The sequence below is a fragment of the Galendromus occidentalis genome, unplaced genomic scaffold, assembly GCF_000255335.2.
Source record: "Galendromus occidentalis unplaced genomic scaffold, Mocc_1.1 scf7180000075388, whole genome shotgun sequence".
NCBI lineage: Eukaryota > Metazoa > Arthropoda > Arachnida > Mesostigmata > Phytoseiidae > Galendromus > Galendromus occidentalis.
This window is the reverse complement of record NW_003803378.1, coordinates 713,352-737,559: the sequence shown is the minus strand read 5'-3', so window position 1 is coordinate 737,559 and position 24,208 is coordinate 713,352. Positions and strand designations below refer to the sequence as shown.

At 50.9% G+C, this 24,208-nt stretch overlaps 1 protein-coding gene across 1 annotated transcript; it reads right to left on the bottom strand.

Annotated features, from left to right (window-relative positions):
* Positions 1–21,909: 21,909 nt before the first annotated feature.
* On the bottom strand, positions 21,910–22,254 carry LOC100899584 (neurogenin-1-like). Its single transcript, XM_003737015.1, has one exon. It carries the CDS (start codon positions 22,252–22,254, stop codon positions 21,910–21,912), a length of 345 nt encoding a protein of 114 aa, XP_003737063.1.
* Positions 22,255–24,208: the final 1,954 nt, after the last annotated feature.

The window sequence follows — 24,208 nt, the reverse complement described above, 5'->3', positions numbered from 1 at the left end:
TGCCGCGCCGTCGGAAGCAAAGAATGACCCCAGAGTGAGAGAAGTTGAGGTTTGCCACATCGGTCGGCTAGATTCGGGCTGTTTTATTATCGGGCTACCAAAGGTCACTTTTAAGTACCGTTCACGGCGTTTTCACCCAAAACTTCGGGGCTCACAGACTTTTGCTTGCGGGATGTGGGTAAGTGGTTAACAGTGTTGTCCGCCCCCTCACCGCGTCGATCCGTAGAATTCGGTGTGATTGTCAGATGCCTCCCATTATTGCATCAATAATAATCTTCGACGGCTAGTCTTCGCGCCAGTCGTTCGAGTTTGTATGCCTTGAGCAAATGAATTGCAGACATCGAACTCCAGAAGCATTGTAGCCCGATCCTTCTTTTGGGAATGCCGAGCAATCGATGGCCACCGGAATCGGGAGCTGGGGAATGTTTCGAACCCGGTCAATCATAGGACGTCGGATCTTGGAGAGCACCCGAGGACCCACGCGATGTTGAACAGCTAAACTTCTGGATATCTTGTGGTTCTGTGAGTCGATCGGCTCCGGGGAAGGATGGGCTGATTCCGTACTTTTTCCTCGATTGTCTGAGCTCCGGTAACCCGGGGATTCACAGTGATCGTGCTGTGTTTTCTGCGAAACATTGGCAGAAGCTCACAATCCTGGATTGGATGGATCGCAAGGCTTACTGATGCTCGTGAATCACGTTTTCTATATTTCAGGAATCTATCCTTGATAGCGAATATATCTCTGCATCGGCGCCTGGGCCTGCATCGATTCTGAAAAAGCGAAATTGTACCAGTTGTTTGATAACACAGAAGACAGCCAGCCCAGTATTCAAGCAAGACACACGCAGTGACGCGTAGCAATTCGCGCGCACTGCCTGAAGTTATCCAAACGAATTCGGCTGTGTGCTTTCCCACAAACTTCTGACTGTTTTCCCAGCTATTCATAACGGCGGTCCCTCAAGGGGAAGATCCGATACATGAATAACGTTTTATATATGCATGACGTGTAATGAAACACTATCCGACGACTCGATCGACAAGTGTGCGAGGGATGAAGGGTCGACGAAAGGGAGGCTCTTCTTTTCCCAGGTATCTAATTGCGACTCCAACACCCAGGACCCTCAGGGAGGAATTCCAAAATTCAAGCTGCGGTGCCGGGCATGCGGCTCCCACGATGAGCAAGAGGAGAACCTACAGAAGAGATCGACAGCTCAGGAAATCATAGAAGTGCCGCCACCAATCGGATCGGTTTGCTTGGATCGAATCGCTAGAATGATGGGGTTTCGCACAACTAGCGCCTGTGGAGGAACTTCTGCTTGTTCGAGCCTCTCTGATGCTTCTCTAACCGCTTTGAGCACGGATTCGCCCAGGGTCCCGATAACGTGAACCTTCTTCGAGTTTGTCAATTTTCGCGAAGCTTCAGCAAGCGGACTCCTCGTGTTTGGGACGGTGATGTGATCAAACAACTCACCCTATCGAAGGATATCGGGAAAGTATCCGCTCGTTCGCCCGAGAAACCGTTCTGGATGAGCGTCGGACCTATTCATTGGAGCGTTCGTTTTAGTTTCGGTTCGATGTCTCATGGGTACCGAGGCTGGATTGAAATGCTTCAAGCCTACTATAGGTAATTATCCGAAACTTAATTTATGAATTCCCATAGCATCGATCGAGTTTCCGGAAGTAATCTAGGTCACGTGAACGCTTCGAATTCCGCCCTCTCTGCAGGCCTGGACATAGAGCGACGTGCAAGTGTATCGCTCTCTTTCTTATGCCAGCTCGTGACCGAAATTACTCGCGTCGCGCAAAATGTCAAACCTTCAAGGTCACATTTTGATCGCAAAGAGTTTGCATTGCATAACCAGTCTGGCTGTATCCACGGCAGTGTCGAGCGTCCGATGCGTGACTTCCGAATATCGAGCGTTTCAGGCTCCGATTTTCTGCTATTCTCTTGTTTTTCTTCTGCCATCGACGGGAATCGATGAGGATCGAAAATGGATTGCTCGAGCGCTTGCTCAATATTCCAAGATCACTGTAATGACAAAGCGAAGAGCACCCAATCCGAAACAGATCAGAGTTACGTCTCCTGTGTAAAGGTTCACAGAAGTTCTCTTCTAAATTTGTTGCATCCCGTGCGTATTACCTCATACGATCTGCGATCGACCAGAATTTTTTCCCATCAAATAGAAACCGTGGTATAATATCAAGGTATCCGATACGGTACCCACAGTGAATACAGATGGATAGACGAGAAACGCATAGAGAAGCTTCGTTTGCTGCGAACGGGTATACCATATCGGTACATATGGGATAAGTGTATTGATTCAGGTCCGTCGTGTATGCATGGCAAGCAAATTGTATGCTGATTCCGGCCGAGAAGTTTGGGCGAGGGTCTCCTTTCATTCAGGAGCGATTGTCCTCGTGTCCCGCTTTTTCGTGAAGCGATGTCTCTGCAGTGGAACAATAGATTTTCGGTCGAACCACAAAGATCTCCAGATTGGAAACAAGCGGCAAAGCACGCTACAGCGAAGCCACAATAATTTCGAAACGATGGAGATTTTCGTAGGATCCCAGGAAGCGAGCTTCGTGAGCTATTCATCGAAGACCGAACTAACTGATGCGAGCAAGCATCGGACTCACCGACGTCGATGTGCCTCTGATTCAATGCTTGTTTGAGAATGCTTTTTTTCTGTACACATGCGAGCCAGGCCAGCAGAATCTAAAGGTGTGTGAGCAAGAAACCGCGCTTTCCTTCTGTCAAGCAAGAGTGAATTCTCCGTTCCGAGGAGTTCGTTCGTTCTAACGACACGAAACGTGAGTGATTTCTCAACACAAACGAAAAAAATACGAGACGGATGAAGGTTACAACGCGACCACTTCCGACTCAGCGACGCGACGGATACAGGCCATATCGCTCTGCTGTGTTCAAGCCCCATTTTTCTCACGTACGACCCGATGTGCGGCGGTCAACTAGAATTTATTGGATCAAGTATCGATGTTTGCGATTCTTTACAGCTCTCTTTATCGCGCCTCTGTTCAGTGCTTGCTCTGAAAATTTCATTTTCGTGGCTTTCGCGCAGGGATACCAAAATGGTGAAACGCGAAAGTCAACGGCATTGTGCGATCCGTCAGCTCCGGGGTCCTTGCTCGAGGCATGCGCGGCAGCGAAATTAATTTATTTTCTGCTGTTTATTTCAAACAGGAATAATGTTCGGAATCCGATCGCTGGGAACAAGTCCCAGCTGCGTACGGATCTCGGGTCTCGGGAGATGGTCGGACGCTAGTGCGTTGGGTTCTCCTTTCGATAGCTGATTACATGACTGATGAGCGAGAGCGCGTTCCAACATTCTACCCATCGAGGTGACGAAAGTGACGGGGCGGAACGATGGGGATTTCGAAATCTCACTTCGCTCCATAAACTCCGGAGAAAGCGCGGCCTGATGCCAATTTGAACGGTGAGCGAAGTACCTGTTCCGCCCCGTAACGGCCCTCATCGGAAGATCGCGCCGAGGTGTTTCTGGAGTCCAAGTCGGTGGCGGAAGGTTAGATATGCATCGGATACTGGAAATCAAGCTCAATGCCTGATTCGTTTATTTTCGTTTCTCTTGCATCGCTCGATCAGTGATTCTGGCAGGCCAAGTCCGAAGGTTTTCTGGAAATCGAAGTATTGGGAATATAAGTATGTTGCAGGCCGTGCGAAGCGCTAAGACCCGGCGCCTTTCGCTCTCCCCCGATACGATCGCCTGTGACGTTTTATCGCTTGTTCTTACGACAATCATTTTTGAAATATGTACAGTGTGCTTCGAAGTTTCTTCTTGGCTTCAATGACTCGACAACCCGAATCATACCGGGAGCTCTATGGTGACCGCGGCCCGGAATAGCCTACACGAATGTCCGAAGTATCGATTTTCTGCTCATTAGCCTTGACGACTACAACAACACAACTAATTCTGAGACCTTCCGGCTGCTGAAAGAGTGAATTGATCTGAACTTGCTGGGCGATGTTCCACTGGGCGACCATGCAGCTCTTTCGCTGGAGTCCCTTTGACGCGAGACTTCACTTGGAGCACCTTGAGATAATAAATCGGATACTGCCGAAGTCGACAAGTAGGGGAATAATTCTAATGATCACACATTCAGACAGATGAGAGTGATTTTGATCAAGTATACAAGAGAGGATCAATTCCGAAGCGCTCCGAGCTGTCTTGGCTGAGAGCTCATGAGCTGATCACGAGCAAATCAAGGGCGCTTCGACCGAGCATTCTCCATGTCTTTTGACTCTACTGATTTTGGGTCCAACCCTGAGGAGAGTCGCACTTGGACCCGAGGGTGAGGCCGAGCTCCTTCTGGAAGCGCGATTGGAGACTCTTCTAGGAGCGGTCAAAGGCTGACCGCCGTAGATGGAATCGGTGCCTCGATTTAGTAATAAATTTAAAATAATATAATGATGAAACTCCCATGAAGTTCCGGAAGTCAACCGAAGACGGATTCGATAAGGCGAAGCGAGGGAACGTGAAACATCAGGAATCAGCGAAGTAGGTCACAAAGGGTCGAGGAGTTTACGGGGCATCGGATCAAGATTCCACTGTCCGGCGTTCGGAACGCTGGATGAGCTTCATGGGAAGGACATCGAAAGTGCCGCAACCAAGCCCTGAACGACAAAATTCTTCTATTCCCTGAAATCGGAGATGTAAAAGTGGTATTCCGGCTTTCCCCGCTAAGGGTAGGATTTGTCTCTCTTCGAGGCTGTGTCTTCCCTTGGAGGATTTTCATAATCGCGGGCTCACGTCGGGGGACGAGATTCAATCGGGTGGGATCGACGGAAGCAATACCCGGAGTCGAGGACCGCGGTCACTGTCGAGTCCGTTTCTCCCAAAGCGTTGACGTATATAATTTCCTGCTCCGATCATCACTACTCCTGTCGAATGCCTTCCGGTATCAGCGTACCGTCTCAAGCCAAGGCCGGTAACCGTCGTCATATCAGGTCGGGCGTTGTCCTCTCGAACTGTTCCTCGCCTCCCGAAGAGACAATGGCGCCCCGTTTCTTATATAGTCTGTGCTTCATCTCGTTCTACAACCCTCAAGTTCTCCGCGGGTCAAGGATCCTCATGTTCTCTTGAAGTTAGCCCCTAGCAGCGTTCTCAATCACGGACAACTTGTCATCGTTTTGTGGGAGCATGTCATTGCGCGAAGGTCGAGGCATGCATCCTTGCAGGAATCCTCCGGGTTCCGACCTGGCGGACTGGGGGGTCATTCACCCAGAAAGTCTCGAAAGTCTTTTCGAGACGTCAACCGATCCCTCGTTGAATCGGAAGACTATTTTGAACCCCGGTTGTCGAAATCCTCGGCTCCAACACGGATGTCCGATATTTCTCGAAGTGCTCATCTTGCACGCAGTAGGTGTAAACCATCTGACTGAGAAACTGAATCTGACGCCGGAAAAGAGGACTGTAACTCGGTCTCGCTCTCCTCTTTTTAGTCGTCATGTCACACAGCCGCCTCGCGCCTGGACCGGAAAACCCTCCCTCTGGTGCATTGATGTGACCATCAAAAGCATCAACATCTTGATCAATCGCCCCGGCAGAACATGGAACGTTTCCTCAGTGCTTCCCATGGGAAAAAAATTGAACTTTCTTCATGGCAAGGCGGCGCGGCGTCTGCCGATACCGAGGTTGCTGATGTCATTGTTATCGGTAGTCACGGCGGTTCGATTTCGCCGTTGTTATCGTCGGCCCTTTCCAGGAGGAGGCAGATCGCCTTCAGCGTTTAGTGAATGACTTTGGAGTCCATCTAGCGCAAGGCTGCCGTAGCAAATGTCAAACGACACCCTTGCGATGTTGACGGATTGGCCACGATTTTCTACAGTAGTGCGTGTTTTTTGCCAATTCGGAAGATTTTGAATCCTTTCTCTGGAACCGTTGACCTTTTTGCCCTGTTTCACAGACTAGAATGCGCTTTCTAGTCGCGAATGACCACGGAGGAATTTTATTTGCAGTCATTGCGGCCCATCAATCAGATATTGCACGGGGAATTGTCTTCCTCTCGACTCTCATTTCACCTCGGATCACTGCTGACCCTCGATCCCCCGCTATCGCCGCGGAGTGTGTCCTCTCGCCATACGGAAAATACAGACTGCCTCCGTTCGAGGAGCTAAAGCGACTTGAGCGGTCGAGGCCGAGGATCTTCGGGTGGAATTGAAAGCTCCCAGCACTGTTTCTGGTTGTTGCGATAGTCACAATCGAGCGTACTCTTCGCTCCGAGCTGCTTCGTCTGTCAGACTCTTGCGGAAGTGATTCGGAAGATATGCACCATTTGGGAAACTGTCGAGTAAATCCCGCTCGGTGCGGACCGTTCTTCATGTCGACCATCAGTTAGGATATTGCTGTGTCATGCGTTCCATGCAGTCCATCGCATTGCTGGACCGAAGAGCAGGGGTTCTCAAACTTTCGGTCCCCGCGCCCCACCTATCCGTGGCACCGGGTAGTCGCGCCCCACCGATATTCTAACGAGAAGAAAATATTCGTTAGTAAAAAGTGTGACTCGAGATACTGAGTTTCTGAGATGGTGGGGAGATCCTGCGTCAACGCAGAAAAATCGAGCCACGTAATTTCGAGGAATTGAGCACGGGGTGAGTTGTATCACAATTTTATTACGCATGGAGAAGGCGTTTATTCTCCATCTTCGGAACACAGCCCGTCGTAGACGTAGACTTGTCGTCGACCGTGACGAAGAGTCTAAACCACTTTCAGTGAGTTCGAAATGTGAGAAGGGTGGTGCTGCTTCCTCGATCATATTCAAGGAGCGTGTCCGAAAAGGACTGGATGAGATCTTTTCCCTCAAAGTATAACAAGTCGCTCAGAAACACGATATTTCAGCGCTCCGCGCCCCACCCAAGATCGTCCCGCGCCCCACTGGTGGGGCGTAAAACCGACTTTGAGAACCCCGGCCGTAGAGGATCTAGAGGCTCTGGAATCTCAGTGCACATATCTTTCAATGATTATCTTTTATCACGGTATCACCTATTCAACAGCGTTGTCTGATGAAGCGAGTAATTAATTCTTCACCTACTGTATGTTTCTGTTCGATATTACGTTCAGATCTAATGCCTTACGCGGCCACAAATCATTCCAATGATCGCACGATTTCCAAGGCCGACGCTAAATTTGACTAATACAGCTGCGATACATAGTGCAGTGAACGACCTACCGCGTTAAGGTCATCATTCTGAGTTTCTGTGGAGCTGCTTATTCGGAGCGCTGGACACAAATAAATCTGTGCACAGCCTCGCTCCGAATAGGAATTCGCTGCAACAGAAACGTGTACGTAATTTGCACCCCTTGCCCCTATTTTCACCGTATACGTAATCCAGACGGGCGTTCAGAAGACGAAGGGCTTATCGAGCAGAAGATATCGCAAGCCTGCTTTTCGTGACTGCGTTTAACTTTTCAATGGACGTCCTCAGCCTACTTTCGGCGAACTAGCCTCGATCCACGAGAGTCGTAAACAATCAAGCGAAAAATTGGAACGAGGTCCTGATTGGCAGAGCTTCGTCGCCTCCTCCTGAAGGAAACGCAAGGATCAAGAAATTTATGGATGGATACGGAGCCGAGCGACCAACCATTACATCGGCGAGATCGTGAGAGTAACTTCGGAAGCGGTGGGAGTTTCAATGAGCGTAAACTGGGTTTTAAATCATAAAATCTCGATTGATCTCCGCCAATCGATGAGCGACGATGATTTAGAAGCGTCTGACCCCGAAGCCGAGAGTCATGATAGGAGTGCGACATTTAGTGTCGCCCATGAGCAATGTCGACGGTAGTCATTCGACTGCGAATGATATCCTGGAGGGGTATCCGAATGTTTCACCACCTCGCGGACTCGCTTCTCTGAGCCGTTTCCGAGTCGCTTATCTCATCGGAGAACGAGAAGAGACCACTCATTCTCATCAAATGCCGAATGGTCCAATTATCCTCTCCACAGATCGGGCTGGGAGAGCAAGGCAGAGACATAATGTTGACGATCCACAATTCCGCGAGACTCTGTCCCTTTCCTCATCTCTGAAACTCCAAGACAAGGCAAGTCCGACTCTCGCGGGAATTCGGTAGGATACTTGGGGGAATATCTGCTGTTCCTCCGTCAGAACACACTCCCTCATCCTCAAAAATTAAATACTCGCTGGCGAGGAAGAGGGATGCCCTTGACATTGCATATCCCAGGAGCGTGAACCCGCGACTCAAAGTAAGCTGACATCCGAGGGAGATCTTCTGCACCTCCTCCCTTGGGCCCGGCCCTGATTTTTGCAGATGTGGTCTCCGACGTGAATTCCCAGCCATTGGGGACTTAGGAGTCCAGGGAGAACGATCGCAGGAGCGTTGTGCGGATGGCCTCTCTCAAACAAGAACATGGCTATCAGATTGTACACGAAAAAATCTTTCGCTAGGCATATAGGTATCATGCTGGTAGGATCAGGTACCAAAAAAGAATTCCCATTCGAGTTTCCGAGCTCCGGGCTCCGGCCAATGCGTTTGATCACGCTTCCATCAACCCATCTCTTCCTTGAACAAACATGTATCTCTTACGCTCCTCACGTCCAAGGCGCGTCTCCGCGGCGCATCATCACGACTTGCTTTCTCATCGCAGACGAACTTCGTCTGACCTTTGTACGTATATTGTATCGGCTCTAGGGTATATGAAGTGCTCGGAACCCCGATTTCGGCTCTCAATTGCCCGGCCTCGCTCGTCTAGTAGGAGCAGAGAAGGGAGAGAAGGAATTTTGACCATAGGCGGAAAAATCGGCGATTCGGTGGAGGAATCGGAAGGCCTCGAAAGTTTTTCCGGTTTTTCCCGATGTGATTATCACGGGCTCGAATATTCCAGGTCATTTCGTTGGCTCTGAAGAATTTTTGAGCCTCTTTCTTAGACGGGAGATTCGGAGAAGCTGGGAATCCGGAGACGAGTATGCTCCGGTGGTTGGGTGAGTCGGAATGAGTTTCTCGCCGGCTGGGACTAGAATCTGACGACGTCCGGCTTGCGAGCCGCATAGTCGTCACCGAGGTAGTGTCGATGAGAACGAGCGATACTTCTTTTGGGGTCATCAGGGCCAGTGTCGGTGCCTCCACGCGGCAACCCCCAGGCAATGGTATGATGGGACCTAGTCACATCATCCCAGCTAAATCCGACAGCCTTCGGGCGAGGAGTGGTAGACATCCTCGGTCGCCCGGTGAAATACCACCACCCTATGCTATTGTTGACCCAAAGTGGCATTGCCATGCTCGGTCACCAGGCTGGGGTCTCCGGTTATCTTATCTGTCGTTTCTTTCCCGCTCAACCTTGACTTTCCCTACTACATTCTACTTCTTCGACTACGCTCAACCTCTCATTCTCTGCTCATCGCGACCGCGGGGGAGGTCGGCCGGCCGGCCCAGCCCATGGGCCCTCTATGACCATTGCAGTGGAAAGGATACAGCAGTGTAACAGTTTCCGCGGACTGGCCGCTATAAAGTTCAGTGGCTCGAACCGGATAGTGACGCATTCGGAGGCTGCCACACCTAGGGTGTATAATCTCGATGGTCTTGTTCTGCCAGCTCGTGACCAGAGGGGAACCGAGCAGAATCATTCGGGAGGTACTGCTGAAAGGGGACGCGGAAAGGGGACGCTTTCGGAACGTGAATTGAGGATCCTCAATACTCCAGATCTTCTCTTGAGCTCCAGATCTACCCTACCCGCGTGGGGGCCGAAAAGTTGGCGCGTAAGTCGCAAGGAGCCGTGCGCTATGTTGACGCCACCATCGTCGGGGAGGGGAGGTGCCGGAGTGCCGCGTTCAGTCCCCGGGGCCAGCCGATATTTCTTGCTGAGGAATAGGGGAATCGAGGTCGGGATTAGTGATTGCACTATGAGGAAGCAATAGCGGCATCGCTGGTACCATCCCCCGCCGTCACTGCGGTAGTGACGAGGGAAAATTAATTATTAGAGCTCCAGATCCAGTTTCCAGATCTCATGCCGCGTTTTGAATTCCGTGGCACCGTGGTTGCCGAGATTCGTAATCAGGTGAGCTCCTCGGAGCGGAGCCTCTTGCTCTTTGTTTGTCAGTAATTGTCGACAGATGCTCTCGGAACCTCCGATTCCAACCTTTTTCAGTTCTTTTGCATGCAAACTTACGTCAGAAGATATACGAAACACAAAGTGTCGGTATCTTGTGTCTGGTCTGGTGTCTGTGCGATGCACGGCAACGGGTCGAACTTTCTTGCGGCTAGGCAAGATCCGTCGGTATTAGCCCCCCGCTACGCACACTATTCAGAAGAGAGACACCGTTTACGGAAGCTCCAAATGGTGCTTCAACACCTTTGCATCCGGTCACTGTGCCGTCGCCTACGGGAGAAGGAGATCCAAGCCGCTCCAATGAACACTCGCTGCAGGTCACCGGAACCTCGAGCGAGGACGGAGGTGCGAACGTTCTCTATATTCCGCTCGGGTACTTTCTGATTTTCTTTTATGTTACGATTCACAACCCCGTGAAGTTCTACACTAATACTCATGAATCATGGAATCTCTTGCAATTGGCGATCAATTTGTACTGACAAGATCGGGACCGCACCCGAATAGCCCAATCAAGTCTGGTAAATGCAAAATTCGCGGGGAGGTCATAGGGGTCTCAAAACACAGTCTTACTGGTATAAGAAACCATGCCCGGAGGCATAGCACTGATCGCAATGGACGAGAGCCAAAGCTTCGAACCCTCTTCGCGCGCTCAGGATTTGGCGAAGTCTCAAGGTCTTCAGCAACGAGGTCTTTCGAGAAAAGCGCCAAAGAGCTGAGGATGCTCCTTCTCCGAGACCTCGGGAACTTGAGAGTAGCCAATGGGAATAAAGTGAGATTTTCCCTGACGTGCGACGAAGCCACTTTTCAAAGAAGACAATACCCTCCACTGTTCAGAATCGATTCCCTGTAAACAATCGAAGAGTGTGGACCTCCTTTTGTTGAGTCTCCGGGATGTATGCTCTTCTGAACATTTGATGGCCGCTCTATCGGCCGAACTCTTGCGGCAGTTCGAGCTGAATTTGAGTGACCTCACAGGGATAAATACAGATGCCGCCTGTACAATGGTCAAGCTTGGCAGACTTCTGCGAGACGCGGTCTCGCCGCAGCCCTTCTATGCACAGACCTGCTTCTCTCACGCAATACACCTCGCCGTCCTCGACTCCTAGAGCACCGATCCGTTTGACGATGACCTCTGTCGAGTAGACGAAGCTGTCTGCCGAAAGGGAGAGGCATCGGAATTACGTCATAAGACGATGGAAGTTTCGGAACACCAGAGGAGGATCAGCCCACACTAGAAGCCAGCGGCACTGGACCCTGTGGCTCGCTGATTAACCGAGTGAGAACCGCTTGTCTCTATTTTGCGAAAAGCTGTACAAGCACGAATCAATGCCGGGAACGCGTTGCCTGTATGGGGAGGAGAAGCTAGAAGTGCTTCTGAGTTGTCGTACGCGATGGAATAGCATACTGAAGATGCTGCAAGGATTCTTGGAACTCAAACCACAAACGCAAATGGTGTATCTCCATCGGGAAGACCGTTTTCTCCTCGAAAGCGCGGATGACGAGAAGATCGAAGATTTGATCAAGTCACTAGCCCTGATCGAAAGGTCTATCGAAATGATCTCTGCCGACGGAGCTACCTTTCTCGACGCAGAGCATGTTCTCCAGGTATGCATCCTCATTCCTTGCCGGATTCACCTTTTTTTCTAGCGTGAGTTGCACGGAATAGGCTCTATTCCATTCATTGACTGAAGCCGTCGAATATACCAATCCTTTGTATCCTTCCAGAGCCTAGTAGAGACTCTGAGTGAGCTCTCCGTGCTCTTTGTGGAAGGATAATTCAAAGACGAAACGAAGTTTCAAAATTCCGCAGATATCTCGAAGATTTCCGCCTTCTTTCCGAGTTCGACGTCACTCTCGCTCGTTTTTCTCAAGCTCCTGTGATTTTGCTGGAAAGACCCGCTGTGATAGCCGAGCTCGCTGAGTACCTGAAGGACGGTCCGATACCCCCAGTCCGGTACCATGAATCTCTCCCCCTGCAAATCGATCGCTTGAAATACAGCTTCGAACTCTTGGTCAATGCGAGACGGGGTAGGATTGAACCGAATCCGTATGGAGGTGTGCAGGAAGCAAGTTCCGCTTCGACGGAAGAGTCAGCCGAACGGATCCTAGATGACTTCCAACGAGAAAGAATCATGGGGGCAAGTCCTGCGAGTTCCCCAGTAGCGCTCATGATTCCGGGTCTCGACATCATTCTCCCAACAAGCGTACCCTGCGAGAGGGCGTTAAGCAGTGCTAGGAGAGCGAGGCATTAATATCGGGAGCGGCTGAGCGACGAAAGGTTCCAGCAACTGATCCTCGTGAAAAGCATGCTGGGTAAACAAGCGCTAGTGAGAACCGCTGATTTGAAAGCTGGAGAGGGGCACTTGAACAGAACGGAGGAAGCCCAAGAAGAGCTCCGAGATGCATTATGGCTGATGGGTTATGAAGTCAAGTTAATCAGCATATGTTAGTGAATAAGCATTCAACGAGAGCCCTCGTCCCGAATACAGAAATTCCTTCTGAAAATGTGCTCTGATCTTTTGCCGTATGAATTTCCTGATTGGGTAAACGTATTGAGACAGAGCTGCTTCCCGGTACCGATGAATGAGCTCGCAGACTCCCTCCATGCCCCCAATATCGTTCCACCACCCCTCGATCCGTAAAATCCTCGGCTCCCTTGATGTTTCCAAGGCCCCAGGCCCTGATGGTATCCCAGCAATAGTTCTCAAAAAATGCGCCCCGAAACTCACTCCTGTACTCTGTAGACTTTTCTTTCTCTCCTTCGATTCAGGCGTAGTCCCCGTTTGCTGGAAGCTTGCCCTCGTTCAACCTATCCCCAAAAAAGGCGACAAATCTTCGCCCTCTAATTGTCGTTCCATTTCACTCGTCCCCATCCTATCCAAGGTTCGGGAAAAAGCCGTAAACTCCCAGCTCCTCTCCCATCTCGAACAGTCCTCCCTCATAAGTGATCGGCGGTATGGCTTTCGAAGGGGTCGCTTCACTGGCGATCTTCTTCTCTACACCACCCATCTTAGGAAGATATTGAGAAAAACATGAAACTGCCTACTACTATTGAAAGGAGATGCCGGCTCATCGGAAACTCGACTTATCTAGGATACATAACTGCTACCGGAGAACAACGGAGTTACCTTATGCCTTCCCGGATTTCGAACGCCTCTTCTCGAGCTACGGCATATGATTCAGTTCCCTGAGTCTCGATGTGTTGCTGTATATTCGAATCGATTTGTCATTTCATAGGCGCCGTATTCTGGTTTGTAGCGCTCTTCTTGGTGGGCTATCCTATCGCTTTTCTCACGGCCCTTGTCTATGTTCTCCTGCAGCCTCTATCGGTAAGTTCGGAATTCATGGGGTACAGAAGGTCCTGACGCTTTCTCTGATTGTCGGCCCAACTTGCTAACATCGTGAGAATCTGTCTCCGCTACTCGATTCATCGCCATGATCGTATTGCTCTTGCTAGGAGATTTGCCCTTTATGCTGTGCGCAGCCCGTGGCCTGCCTCCGGTCAGCTGTTCATCTCCCGATCACGATGACGAGAAAGATGAAATACCATCTTCCTTTCGCGGACCGCGCCCAACCTGCCGTGCCTCTAAGATAGAGGAAGCTCGGAATTTCCCGCCGCGGCTTCTCACGGGGGGAATGCCGCGAAGAATCTGAAAATAAACTTCGCGACCTTGACTGGGAATCGGAACGCAATCCCACGGAGCTGCTCACAATTTGAAACATTGGAAAATCATGGTCACTGTCTCATTCATCCGATCGAGTTAATGACAGCGATTCAACGTCCCTTAATACCGTTTCACGCGGGAGACCAGCGAGAAAAAAGACTCTCAAGCGACCGCTCCGGGCGTAATTTGCGTCTGCCCATCTCTGATGCCGCACCTCTGCTTTAGAAAGGTCTCGGCTTAATTGAAGCCTCCGCCTGGGCTGCACTCAATCGTGAAGAGTGGCCATCTCTTGGAAAAAAAATCATGAGGCGAGAAAAGGATAGTAAGCTATTCGCGCATCCCCACCGAGCCCGTTTCCATGGGAATGTGCTCGCCCATTCATGCTTACAGAGTCTCAGACAGAGATTGAGGAGGAATAATTTCATGATGGTTTACCGGCGTAATCATTATTGGCTTGGACTTTCTCGAACCGGAGGATTGAGAAAGTCAGCTTGATTCTTCAGGGTCCGTACCGATCAAGTGGCTGAGGCCGAGGCTCTGCTCCGATTCTCGAAGAATATATTCGGCTTTCGGCGGCGCTTTGATGCGGTTTTGTGCTCACAATGCCACTGCCGCCGCTGCGGCGGGCGATCGAGCTCAGGTGCTTGTCACTGGTGATGATCAAGCTCGAAATTCGGACGCCGAGCGAGATCTATGACAAACCACACAACACAAAGTCTTCGATTATTTATTGAGAATAGAAGCATCATCTAGAATCGCTGTGTAGGGCTGAGTACGACTGAACATGACTCTGGGCTAATCTCCCTCGCGTGAATGTTCGCCTCATCCGTCTATAATGGAGGCATTGTAAGCTGGAACTGCTGCATTTATCCCTGCTTGCGAGCCAGATTCTACCGTTTGCGAATCCGAAACGGATTCTCGCTCGTTTCTCGCTTTTTCTTCCACAGCTGATTCGGTGCGAATCAGGAGGTCGAATTTCTTCCGCTCCGAATACGAGCCCTGCGGCCGGTCGTCTACCCGGGATGGGTTCCCCAGCATCGTCCGGGACGCTCCGAGATGCTGTAAATCACCGCTCTCACGTCGGTCATAGCCGAAGGCAAATCTCCGGTCGATTGCTTCTGTTGTCGTCGAGTTGTACATCTTTAGAGGTGTAAAGCTTGCGGTAGGCTCTAAACGACGTTTATGCTCCCCGGCAAAGTGTCCGTGTATTCATGATGATAATAGAGCGCTCGTCGGTGGTCTCGGAGCTGGAGCGGCTCGTGGTCGAGTCGGAAACCCGATCTCCATCACCTTAATCGATTCGAGAGACCACACATGCCGTATCTTCCCGAGGAGCTTCCGACGGAAATCCGAAACACGGCGAGTTTTCCGTACAAAATGTGAGCTTGTTAGCGACTGATCGTCGGGGAAGCTCGGGATGAAGACGGAGGAAACCCTGTTTTTCGAATTGAGTTCACGCGAGCGTTTCTCGGGAAATTCCGTACAGTCGCATGTTATGAGCTCCGGGCCATTCCGGAAGAAGTTTCTTAAGTTTTTCGGGAAGGCCTTATCTGTAGAATATACCGCTAAGGATAATCGGCGCGAATGGCATTTATGAAGCCCCTGGCGCGAATTCCCTTTCATGATCCTGTGACGAATCCTCGAGGACAGACAGGCACGTCTAGACCAAGACCACCGAGATTGCACTGTACTGTAAATGCGATTCGACGCGGCGTGTTCTGCTGTTGGAGCTTCAACAACCCCGGCAGAGTAGTGTGCGACTTTTTCAAAGCATCCGCTCGAGCGCCACTTGTACTTGCCTGCGTTGAGAATGAGATGAAAGACCCTGACGCGGTGCTCAGAGTTTCGTAGGAAACTTTCCCCGTTATTTCCTCATAGCTACCGCGAATTCGCAGGAGCGAGAATTCGAATTCTTGATTGTAATTGAAATCCACTCAAGGAGCACTCGGCATGCGCGACCCGCAGATAGAACAGATCGTATGGAAGCGAGAGCTGGAAACGTGCCAGATCTAGCGGCTCGAAAAATGAGCGGGACTCGGCCATTTTCTCTGAAGCAAAAAAGTCTTGAAGTGCCATCCTGTAAATGACGGCTAAGTAGTCAATCAACAATTCAATGACCTTGAGTCAACTCTACCATCAGGCAGGGGCGACGATTCGGGGTGAGATCCGCATTGTGTCGAGGAATTCGGCACCAGAACAGCACGGGCTCTACTTCCCTACAAAAAAAATGAAGTAACCCTTTATTTGACGGATCTAGACTTGAATCGGTCTACCGAAATCTCAGCCTGATGGATAGACGAGCGGCCTCCGGTCCTTCCGTTAATTCGAGACCATGCAGAGAGTCTCGGGATTTTAACATGCTCGAGGTCTTACATAGATGTTCGTCTCGATTCGACAAACCTCCACGACACTCTCGACTTTCTAGAAAATCCGGGATTTCCAGTCCTCGTTCTGCTTTCGGGCCTTGATCGAATCGAAAGTTTGAATTTGAAAATTTGAAGTTCGCTCTCGGCCAATTTTTCTCCCAAACCAACATACGACGCGCTCTGGACTGCGAACACCAATTGGATCGATCTACCGACGATCTCCGAAGAGAACAGTTCTCGCGGTGCTGGACCCTCCGATCCGAGGACCAAGGAAGCGCTCGAGAGGAAGTCAACGCCAGCGTCAAGGTCGATTCGATGACGGACGCAGTGGTCTCGACGATTAGCTAATTCGGGGGGTCGAAGTCGCTCGGGCCTCGTCTACCGCTAGTGCGGATCGTGATGACCGGATGTCATTGAAGAACAAACCGGAGCGATGTCGCCACTTTGAATTGTGTTCGGCCGATTTGACCACAAAGTACTTCCGATCTGAAAACTCCCTGAAAATTAGCTGAGCACCGGACGCAACCAAGGCCGTTAGAAATCCACTTCGAACTCGCTTCACAGTGGGCTCTCTCACTCACTCGCTCGCTGAGTCAAGATTCTCTGCAAACATTGTAGCTCCGTTCCTCGAGACTGTGTCGCAACCGCTGCTTGGCCATGAGAACAGGCAACAATGAGGGCCCGGCTCGAAATTGACCTCATGTTCTGGAGTTTGACGCATCGCAAAAGCTCACAAGGGAGAGCTATTCGATGCCGATGGGCCATGAGAGCCCTAGGGTACCCTGACGCGGACGTCTTCTGCATTTGCTCCATCGGCTCATCACATATCTGGAGCATCGCTGAACGAATAGAGCCGTAGCCTGACCGATCTGAATGGGAACCGGGGGTTGCCACTCGACAGCATTTCTCAGTTCGCGCTACGAACCAAAGGAAGCCTCAATTGATTGGAACCCACTACATAGCTGTAGTCGAAAGCGTTCTCGGATTCATGCCGGCATTGAGTGAGTGAGTGAGTCAGTTGGTCACCTGAATTTTTTTGGGGCTCTGCTTTCGGAGCCCGCCTGCTCTGCTCAGCAGTTCTCATATCTGGGTATTTTTTTCTTTCACGAAGCCTCAACTGAAATCGAGGCGATCGTCGATCCCGAGGCATCAAGGATCGAGCCCGGGCTTTTATCGGGGCTCTCAGTCGATCGATTAATTCACCCCTCGTACGTCAATCCATCGAATGTCTCAGTCGTACATTGTATCAATCCGTGGGAATCCGGAGATTCTCGAATGGAGTGCTCCCTGTTTATCTTTTCCGCTTCCCTGCGCGAGCTTCCGTCATTCTGCCTTTTGTTCCCTGAGAGAAAATAATTATGTTCCCTCGCGGCAGCGGTCAAACGACTCGGTGAAGATCCTGAGATCCCCATTCTTCAGCGCTGCGGCTCTATCCTAGATGTGGTTACGGAGCTGTCTGGCGCCAGTGTTGTTAGATGTGAAAATTGGCGTGAAATTGTCATTGAGAGATCGGCACGCGGTTCTTTCACTATGAAGGAGCTGGAGGCGAGAACGAAGTGACCGAGCACCGTCCGTAGCGGCGGCCTTCCGCACCAAAAACGTTTCTGAGAGATCGTCGAGGGCATTCTTCTCGACTCTATGAGGTGTTAGCGAGTTGAGCAGCGCACCGGATGGCTCATGAATAGGTACACTGTTCGCTCATGCACCGCATATGCGGTTTGTAGTCGACGCCAAATGAGTCGCAGGCTGGCCGGCCTGCCGCCGCCGCTCCATCGCCGGGTCGTTGACGACAATGCCGAGAGAGACTTCTTCGGACGGTTCATTGAAGCGCAGTGATGCTTGCAAATCTTGCTCCCAGACTCGATTGCGAGATTGTTGATTTGACACGAGGTGTCAACACACGGTGTAGCGATACATCTTCGCCATTTCGAGAGGCGCCGCGCCTCTGAAAGCGCCAATCGAGCGCGTAATTTGAAATTATGGCCGCTTCGGCTCTCAGTCAGGGGCAGTCGGGCCGTGATTTGCGATGCCGAGTTTTTGTTCGAGGCTTTCGAGAAATCACTCGACGACCAGCCTCCGTCTCTCTCGCTGCTCATTCCGATGGCATTCTCAGATTCCGCATGCTCCCAATGGCGTCAAAATTTTCCGAAACTCCCGCTAATTTTTATTTTCGAATTTATTCACATAGGAACCGATCTTCTTCCGAGCCGACCTCCTCCTGAAGAAGAATGAGGTGGCAGCAACTCGTCTCGTAAAGGCGATAGAATGATGGACAAATTGATTGGGGCGAGCGATCGCGTCGACCGGGCTCAATTATGTGGCAGATTGTTGGTCGACGGACGCTTCTTGGACGACTCGCCAAATACTACGATAGGTAGTTGTCGTAGCTTCTCGGCGGTTAACGACTAGAAGAAGACGAGCAGACGGTTGGTTGCTCGTTCGCTCGCTCGCTAGTCGAACTACTGACTGAATCAACTGACTGAAAGAGTAGGCGCGAGTTCTCGGAAGTTCCACCTCCTGTTTGGGATGGGTGGTCCGAAAGTAAACATTGATCAAACTCACAGCCGAAAGGCTTGATCTGTCTCTCGCTGAGCACGGGAGACATAGACACCACACTTCAGTCAAGTTCAGCCGTTTTCCGAGAAGAGTTCTGTAGTTCCCTGTCGCGGGACTTCAGAGAACAATGTCAACTCGAAGTTGACATACGAAGCTCTCTGGCTATACGTTATGCCGCTGGATTCGGATTTTTTGCATTTATCCCGAGCCGATATCAGCTCTCGGATCCGTAGGAGTTTTTTCCCCCCAGAAGAAAAACATTGCGGAGATACCGAGTTTTTAATCAACACTGACGCCCGAGGCTACGAATCCCCTCGGAGATGTCTCGAACGACAAGGTCAAAACCTGAGCCTGGTTAGCCGCCCAAAGCGCTGGTTCCTCTTCATCTCAGCGGTAACCGGTAGGAAACCAGTTCATCATTCAACGTCAATGATTGACATTCACGCAGCGAGTAGATAATTGTCTCATCAGCGTCGTGGGGGACCCCATCGATCGGATTGACGTCGAGGTTCCGTGAGAATCGGCCTGCTCGGCCTCGACGCAGATCCTCTCGGACTTAATCGCGGAGCTTAGACGGTCGCAGTGAAGCCGCTTGTATGCACACCCATCGAACGGAAGGCCATCCAGGAAGGGCGTAGAGCATCTTTGGCTTCAATTTGACAGCTACAACTCGATGCCGGCGGCGGCAGCATCTGCCCTCATTCATTCGTGCATCTTCAAATACCTACTACCAGCTATCCGGCGAATGAGTGAGCGAGCGAGCTAGCGACTGTCCGTTCATTCATCTAGCCAGTCACTGAAGTCTCGTCTATAAGTTGATGAGTGTGCGCTTGAACTTTCGACGACGATGCTGCTCCGGGCTTCGCCTCTACGATCGGGCCAACGGTTGTCGTTGACTTGTAGGTATTGAACGCTCATCCAAGAGCGAACAAACGTCGTCGGATCGACCCTGGGAGACGCTGGACTGTCCCCCGTAGATGTAGGCTGAGGGCGGCGCGATGTGATTCCCAGGTCGGACCTGAACATAAAATTTTCCGTGGCGAGAGCTTCCGGACGGAGACCCCGAAGATGTTGGTGACAACATCGAACGAGGAATACCGGGGAATCTCCCCATAGCCGTTCTCGCCCCGATTCTAACGTTGAATATGATGCGAAGGGGTTCCCTACCAGAGGCTTTTGACTGTCGAAGCTTTTGTTGCGAAGCGGTTCCATTGCCATGAGGATCGGTTGCTAGCTCATGCAATTCCCCTCAAGATCTGTTGATCTGGAGACAAGTTTACAATCGATTCCAGTTGTAAAATTGTGTTCGAATCGTTCGAGACGGTCACGCCCAAAGCTCCCAACGCTGATGAGTTGCTATGTAAACAGAGGAAGGCGTCCAGACAGTCGATATACCGCCCGAGACACCTAACTCGACTCGCAGGTTCAACGATATGCTTTTTCAATTTTTTTTCGATCGTTCTGAAATGAAAACATAGCGAAGGAAGCAGAAAACGAAAAAAACGAGAAGCCGTACGCCATCCGGTTCAGCATATGCCACGAAAGCATCAAAGCATGAAGGTGTGCATCTAACGACCTGGTCAACTAGGGGTCGCGTCAACAAAAGGTCGTCGACTCACGGATTTCGTACTCTGTATGTCCATTCGGCAATTCCAATTGAACCTGCGTTGATATTCGCGGATCGATATCTGTATTAGCTGGCTCCGCGATCTCTCTGAACTCGGAGGAGAGCAGCAACAGGTGGTCCGACTCCGGAAGCAGGGCCTTTCGCAGCCATGTGTCCCTCTAGCCGACCTTACGTTCCTCCAGTCCCTCCTGCAAACAATCAGTGGCTCGAAAATTGCCTTCTGAGCCGTGAGCTCAGCGTGAAATTGCGATCGATACATCTCGCGTAATTTGGGAAGTTCCAATTTGGTGGGGATTCCTCCGAGCGAGAGTCTCTGGTCAATGCCCGATTCGGATCCAGAGTTGAGGCTCACGTGTGCCTGTCAGACCCAGGAGTGACGACCAATTAGAAGGACTCGATGCCTCTTTAACCGAGCGACGATGTCGACGCAAACTGAACCGAGATAATCAACGACCTCAGGGTTTTCTAGGGGATAACCGAGCGCAAATTAGGATCCTCTGCAATTTCGGCGGTATTCAATGCCGAAGAAACCAGGGTAAAGAGGAGAACGGATGCGTTGGAAGGTATGGTGATTCCTCAGGCGATCCTGGCTCGAAACTTCGGCCGCCGCTGCGAGTCTGACCGAGGTTTCGGTTCCTCCACCCGTTCAGCTGGGCGCGGCTGCCGCAGCTGGCAGCAATCGTCACACTCAATTGAACTTGTAGACAACGGGTGAAATATGAGACAGCCGAAGAGACAAATGTGGGGGAGGTGTCGCTGTCTGACAACAACAGTACCGGTACCGAACAACAGTGCAAGCACTACTTCCTGCCAAGTTTGGACGATGCCGCGATCGTCGTCGAGGGATTTCAAATATCGACCAGGCGACTCATCATCGCGGATCTTCCCCGGCAATAATCCGTCGGTGGTTCGCAGACTTGAGCGAGGCGAATTTCACAGGCAGTCCCATAAATTTGACCTTCCTCGACGAATATGGCTCTCACCGGTGGAGTTCAAGAGCCCAGGACCGACATTCGCGACTCCAACTGAAGGCAAAGTCTTCAAATGCGTCTTCTCTATCGCTTCTCCGCGCCTTCTTGGCTGTCTCTCGCAACGCCATTCTATTCCTTAAGAAAATAATCATCATCGATGGAGTGTCGGAGGGTTTCTCTGGGAAATGACTGCGATTCGGGCAAATATATGAAGGATCTCGGAAGGTTTCGTTTGACTGCTGATCTAGTCGCTCCCATCTCGATGTGAAACGACGAGATCAATTATTTATTCGATTTGCACTAATTATCTCTTGCGATATCATTTTTCTGAAGAGTCATTGATAACTACCGCTTTGCCAACCTATATGGAAATACGTCGTGGAACGACACGATAGGAATGATAAAGTTCGCATATATTATTTACATCTGCACTAGATATCATCACTGGGCTCTTTAGCGTTCATCGTGACATTTTCGGCATCTCGGAATGTCTAGCATGGAGAAGGTAAAGGATACACCATTTGATTTCAAAAGCGGCCAACTCCAAAACACACCGCTGGGCTCCGTCATTTGTCGTTGACTGAAACGATGCTACACAGACCGCTAACGGGCTGAGAGCCGACAATTCGTCAACACGAATAGATCTGATCGTACGAGGGCGGACTGGACGTGGTCGAATACTCGGGCGTCGACAGGAGACTCGGCGACAGGGACTTCGAATCCTCGATTTCCTTCCGTATCGTGGCTTTGAGCGTCGCATCGCAGGTCTTCGTCTGGCTTCCTTGTAACGCGACCGCAGCTAGAACCGGATTGAAACGTTCATATTTGCCATCGAGCATCTTCAGCGTTTCGCTGAGCGCATAGATGTAGTTGTGGGCGAAACGTAAAGTTTCAATCTTGGTCAGCTTGCAATCGTCGTTCGACGCGGGCAGAACCGTTCGCAGTCGGTCGAGAGCATCGTTGAGGTTGTGCATTCGGTTGCGCTCTCGATCGTTCGCTCGTAGACGTCGGGTACGTTTTACGCGACAAGGGGCAACGGGTTCCCCCGTCCCCGGCGACAAGACCCGTTTACGGGAGCAGTCGGATGAACTGTCCTCGTCGGAACAAGTATACGGCGCGGAGTCGAACAGCATCTGCAATGGGATCGATCGATGAGCCATCGGATGGGTGTGAGAGTTCCCTGTCAATCGCTTGCCCTTCCTGGGTGTGAGCCCATAACTCTCATTAGGGGATGGTCTCGTCTTTTTCACGCAGGAGGTCTTCGAATCTCGACTTCCACGACCCTCAAGAGATGGAACAAATTCCCAGCGACGAGGGAGGACGAAAACCTGACCGGCTCGAAAGGCTTCAGCGATAAGGCAACGGGATGGTGCTCACCTTGATATGGAGGAGTCCCGCGATGAGAAAAGCTGTTATCCGAGAGAGAGGAACCACTGTCGGCTGTGAACGACCTAGCACCGGTGATCGAAGCTTTTAAGCAGATCGCGAGCTCCTCCCATCGGGAGAGAATCGGGGGTACTCACCGGGGTTCGGATCTGGTTCAGAGCGAATCAATGATCGTGTTTTCGGGCGGAAATTCATTTAAATGTAACACCAGCCAGTCAAGGAAACTTCCCAGGGGGCGGAGGCGAGACGAGCCTCGACTTCTCCTTTGAGTTGTTCCAGGAAGTCTCCATGGAAAAAGTCTCTCTCACCCAAATAATCACGTTCCGATTAGGGATCGCGTGCATGACGCAGGAGCTACCGAGTTCTCCCGCTGCTGATATGGCTTGAGAAATCTGATGACAGCAACCGGATGATATGCTGTGATGGGACAAAAACAACCCGATGCGCCGATCCGGGGCTTCCATGTGGGATTCAAATCCTTGCGTTCCCGGGACGGCCCCCGCACGCTCGTGAAGACTCGGATTGGTGTTTATGTATTGGGTTGCTTCTCTTCTGATCTAGGGAACCTAACGATTGTCGATACCGCGCTCCCGATTGGTAATCGCAATCCACTCACTCTTTCGAGAAGCTGCTCCCAATTCAAAGATTTCTTCCCGTGGAGTGACTTTCTCTCGCGTAACAAGCATTTCCCCGTGACAAGCATTTCGTTCCTCGTTGCCGCAGAGATTTTCTGGTTTTATGTTCCCGACAGGACCCAACCGCGCACCCTCGTCTAGTGGAGCATTCTCTCGTCCAGGATCGGAATCGAAGACATTAGAATGGAAATACGGGGAGATTCTCAACTCCCACCAAAGGGGGCTGAGTGGCCGGACGCGAATCGTTCCTTTTCCATTTTTTACCCGCTTCTCGCGACTCTGAGCAGCCTTAAAAAACGCAGAGCATGGGCGAGCCTCCTGATCTTCCAGACAAACCATCATCCAGTATTCTGCTCTTCTCTCTCCCGAGAGATTTCCCTGAAAGCCTGACTCGTGTGATACTCGTTCGTTGACGTTGGGATCCGGTCATCATCAGTATTTTAACAATACAATTTATCATTGCAGTTGAAACTTCTGGGAGACAAGATCATACGCCTCGAACTGCGGCTGCCCGAGGCTAGCTTCCGCTGTTTCACTGTGGATCCCGGGGTCGAAGAGAGCCGAACGGCCTTGATTCGATCTGGGCAAGTATTTGACCAAGCGTAATCGATAGCGAACTCGTGCTGAGAAAAACACTTATCTCTCTTCGCATTTCTCTCTCTCCCTCCGTTCGCGATCGTACAAATGAAAGCAGAAACTCGTGGTACACGGTGGGAACTAATATGACATTCACGTACAGCTTTTCCGTCTGGACGATCTCATCTAAAAACTGAGAGACAGTGTGGATCTCTGCATTTGTCTCATCCTAGCAAAGCAGGCTATGGTCATTGTACTTAAGGTCACTCCGCGCCATAAATTAGACTTAGGCGACTGTGCGCAAACAAAATCTTCGTCTACGGAGAAGTGA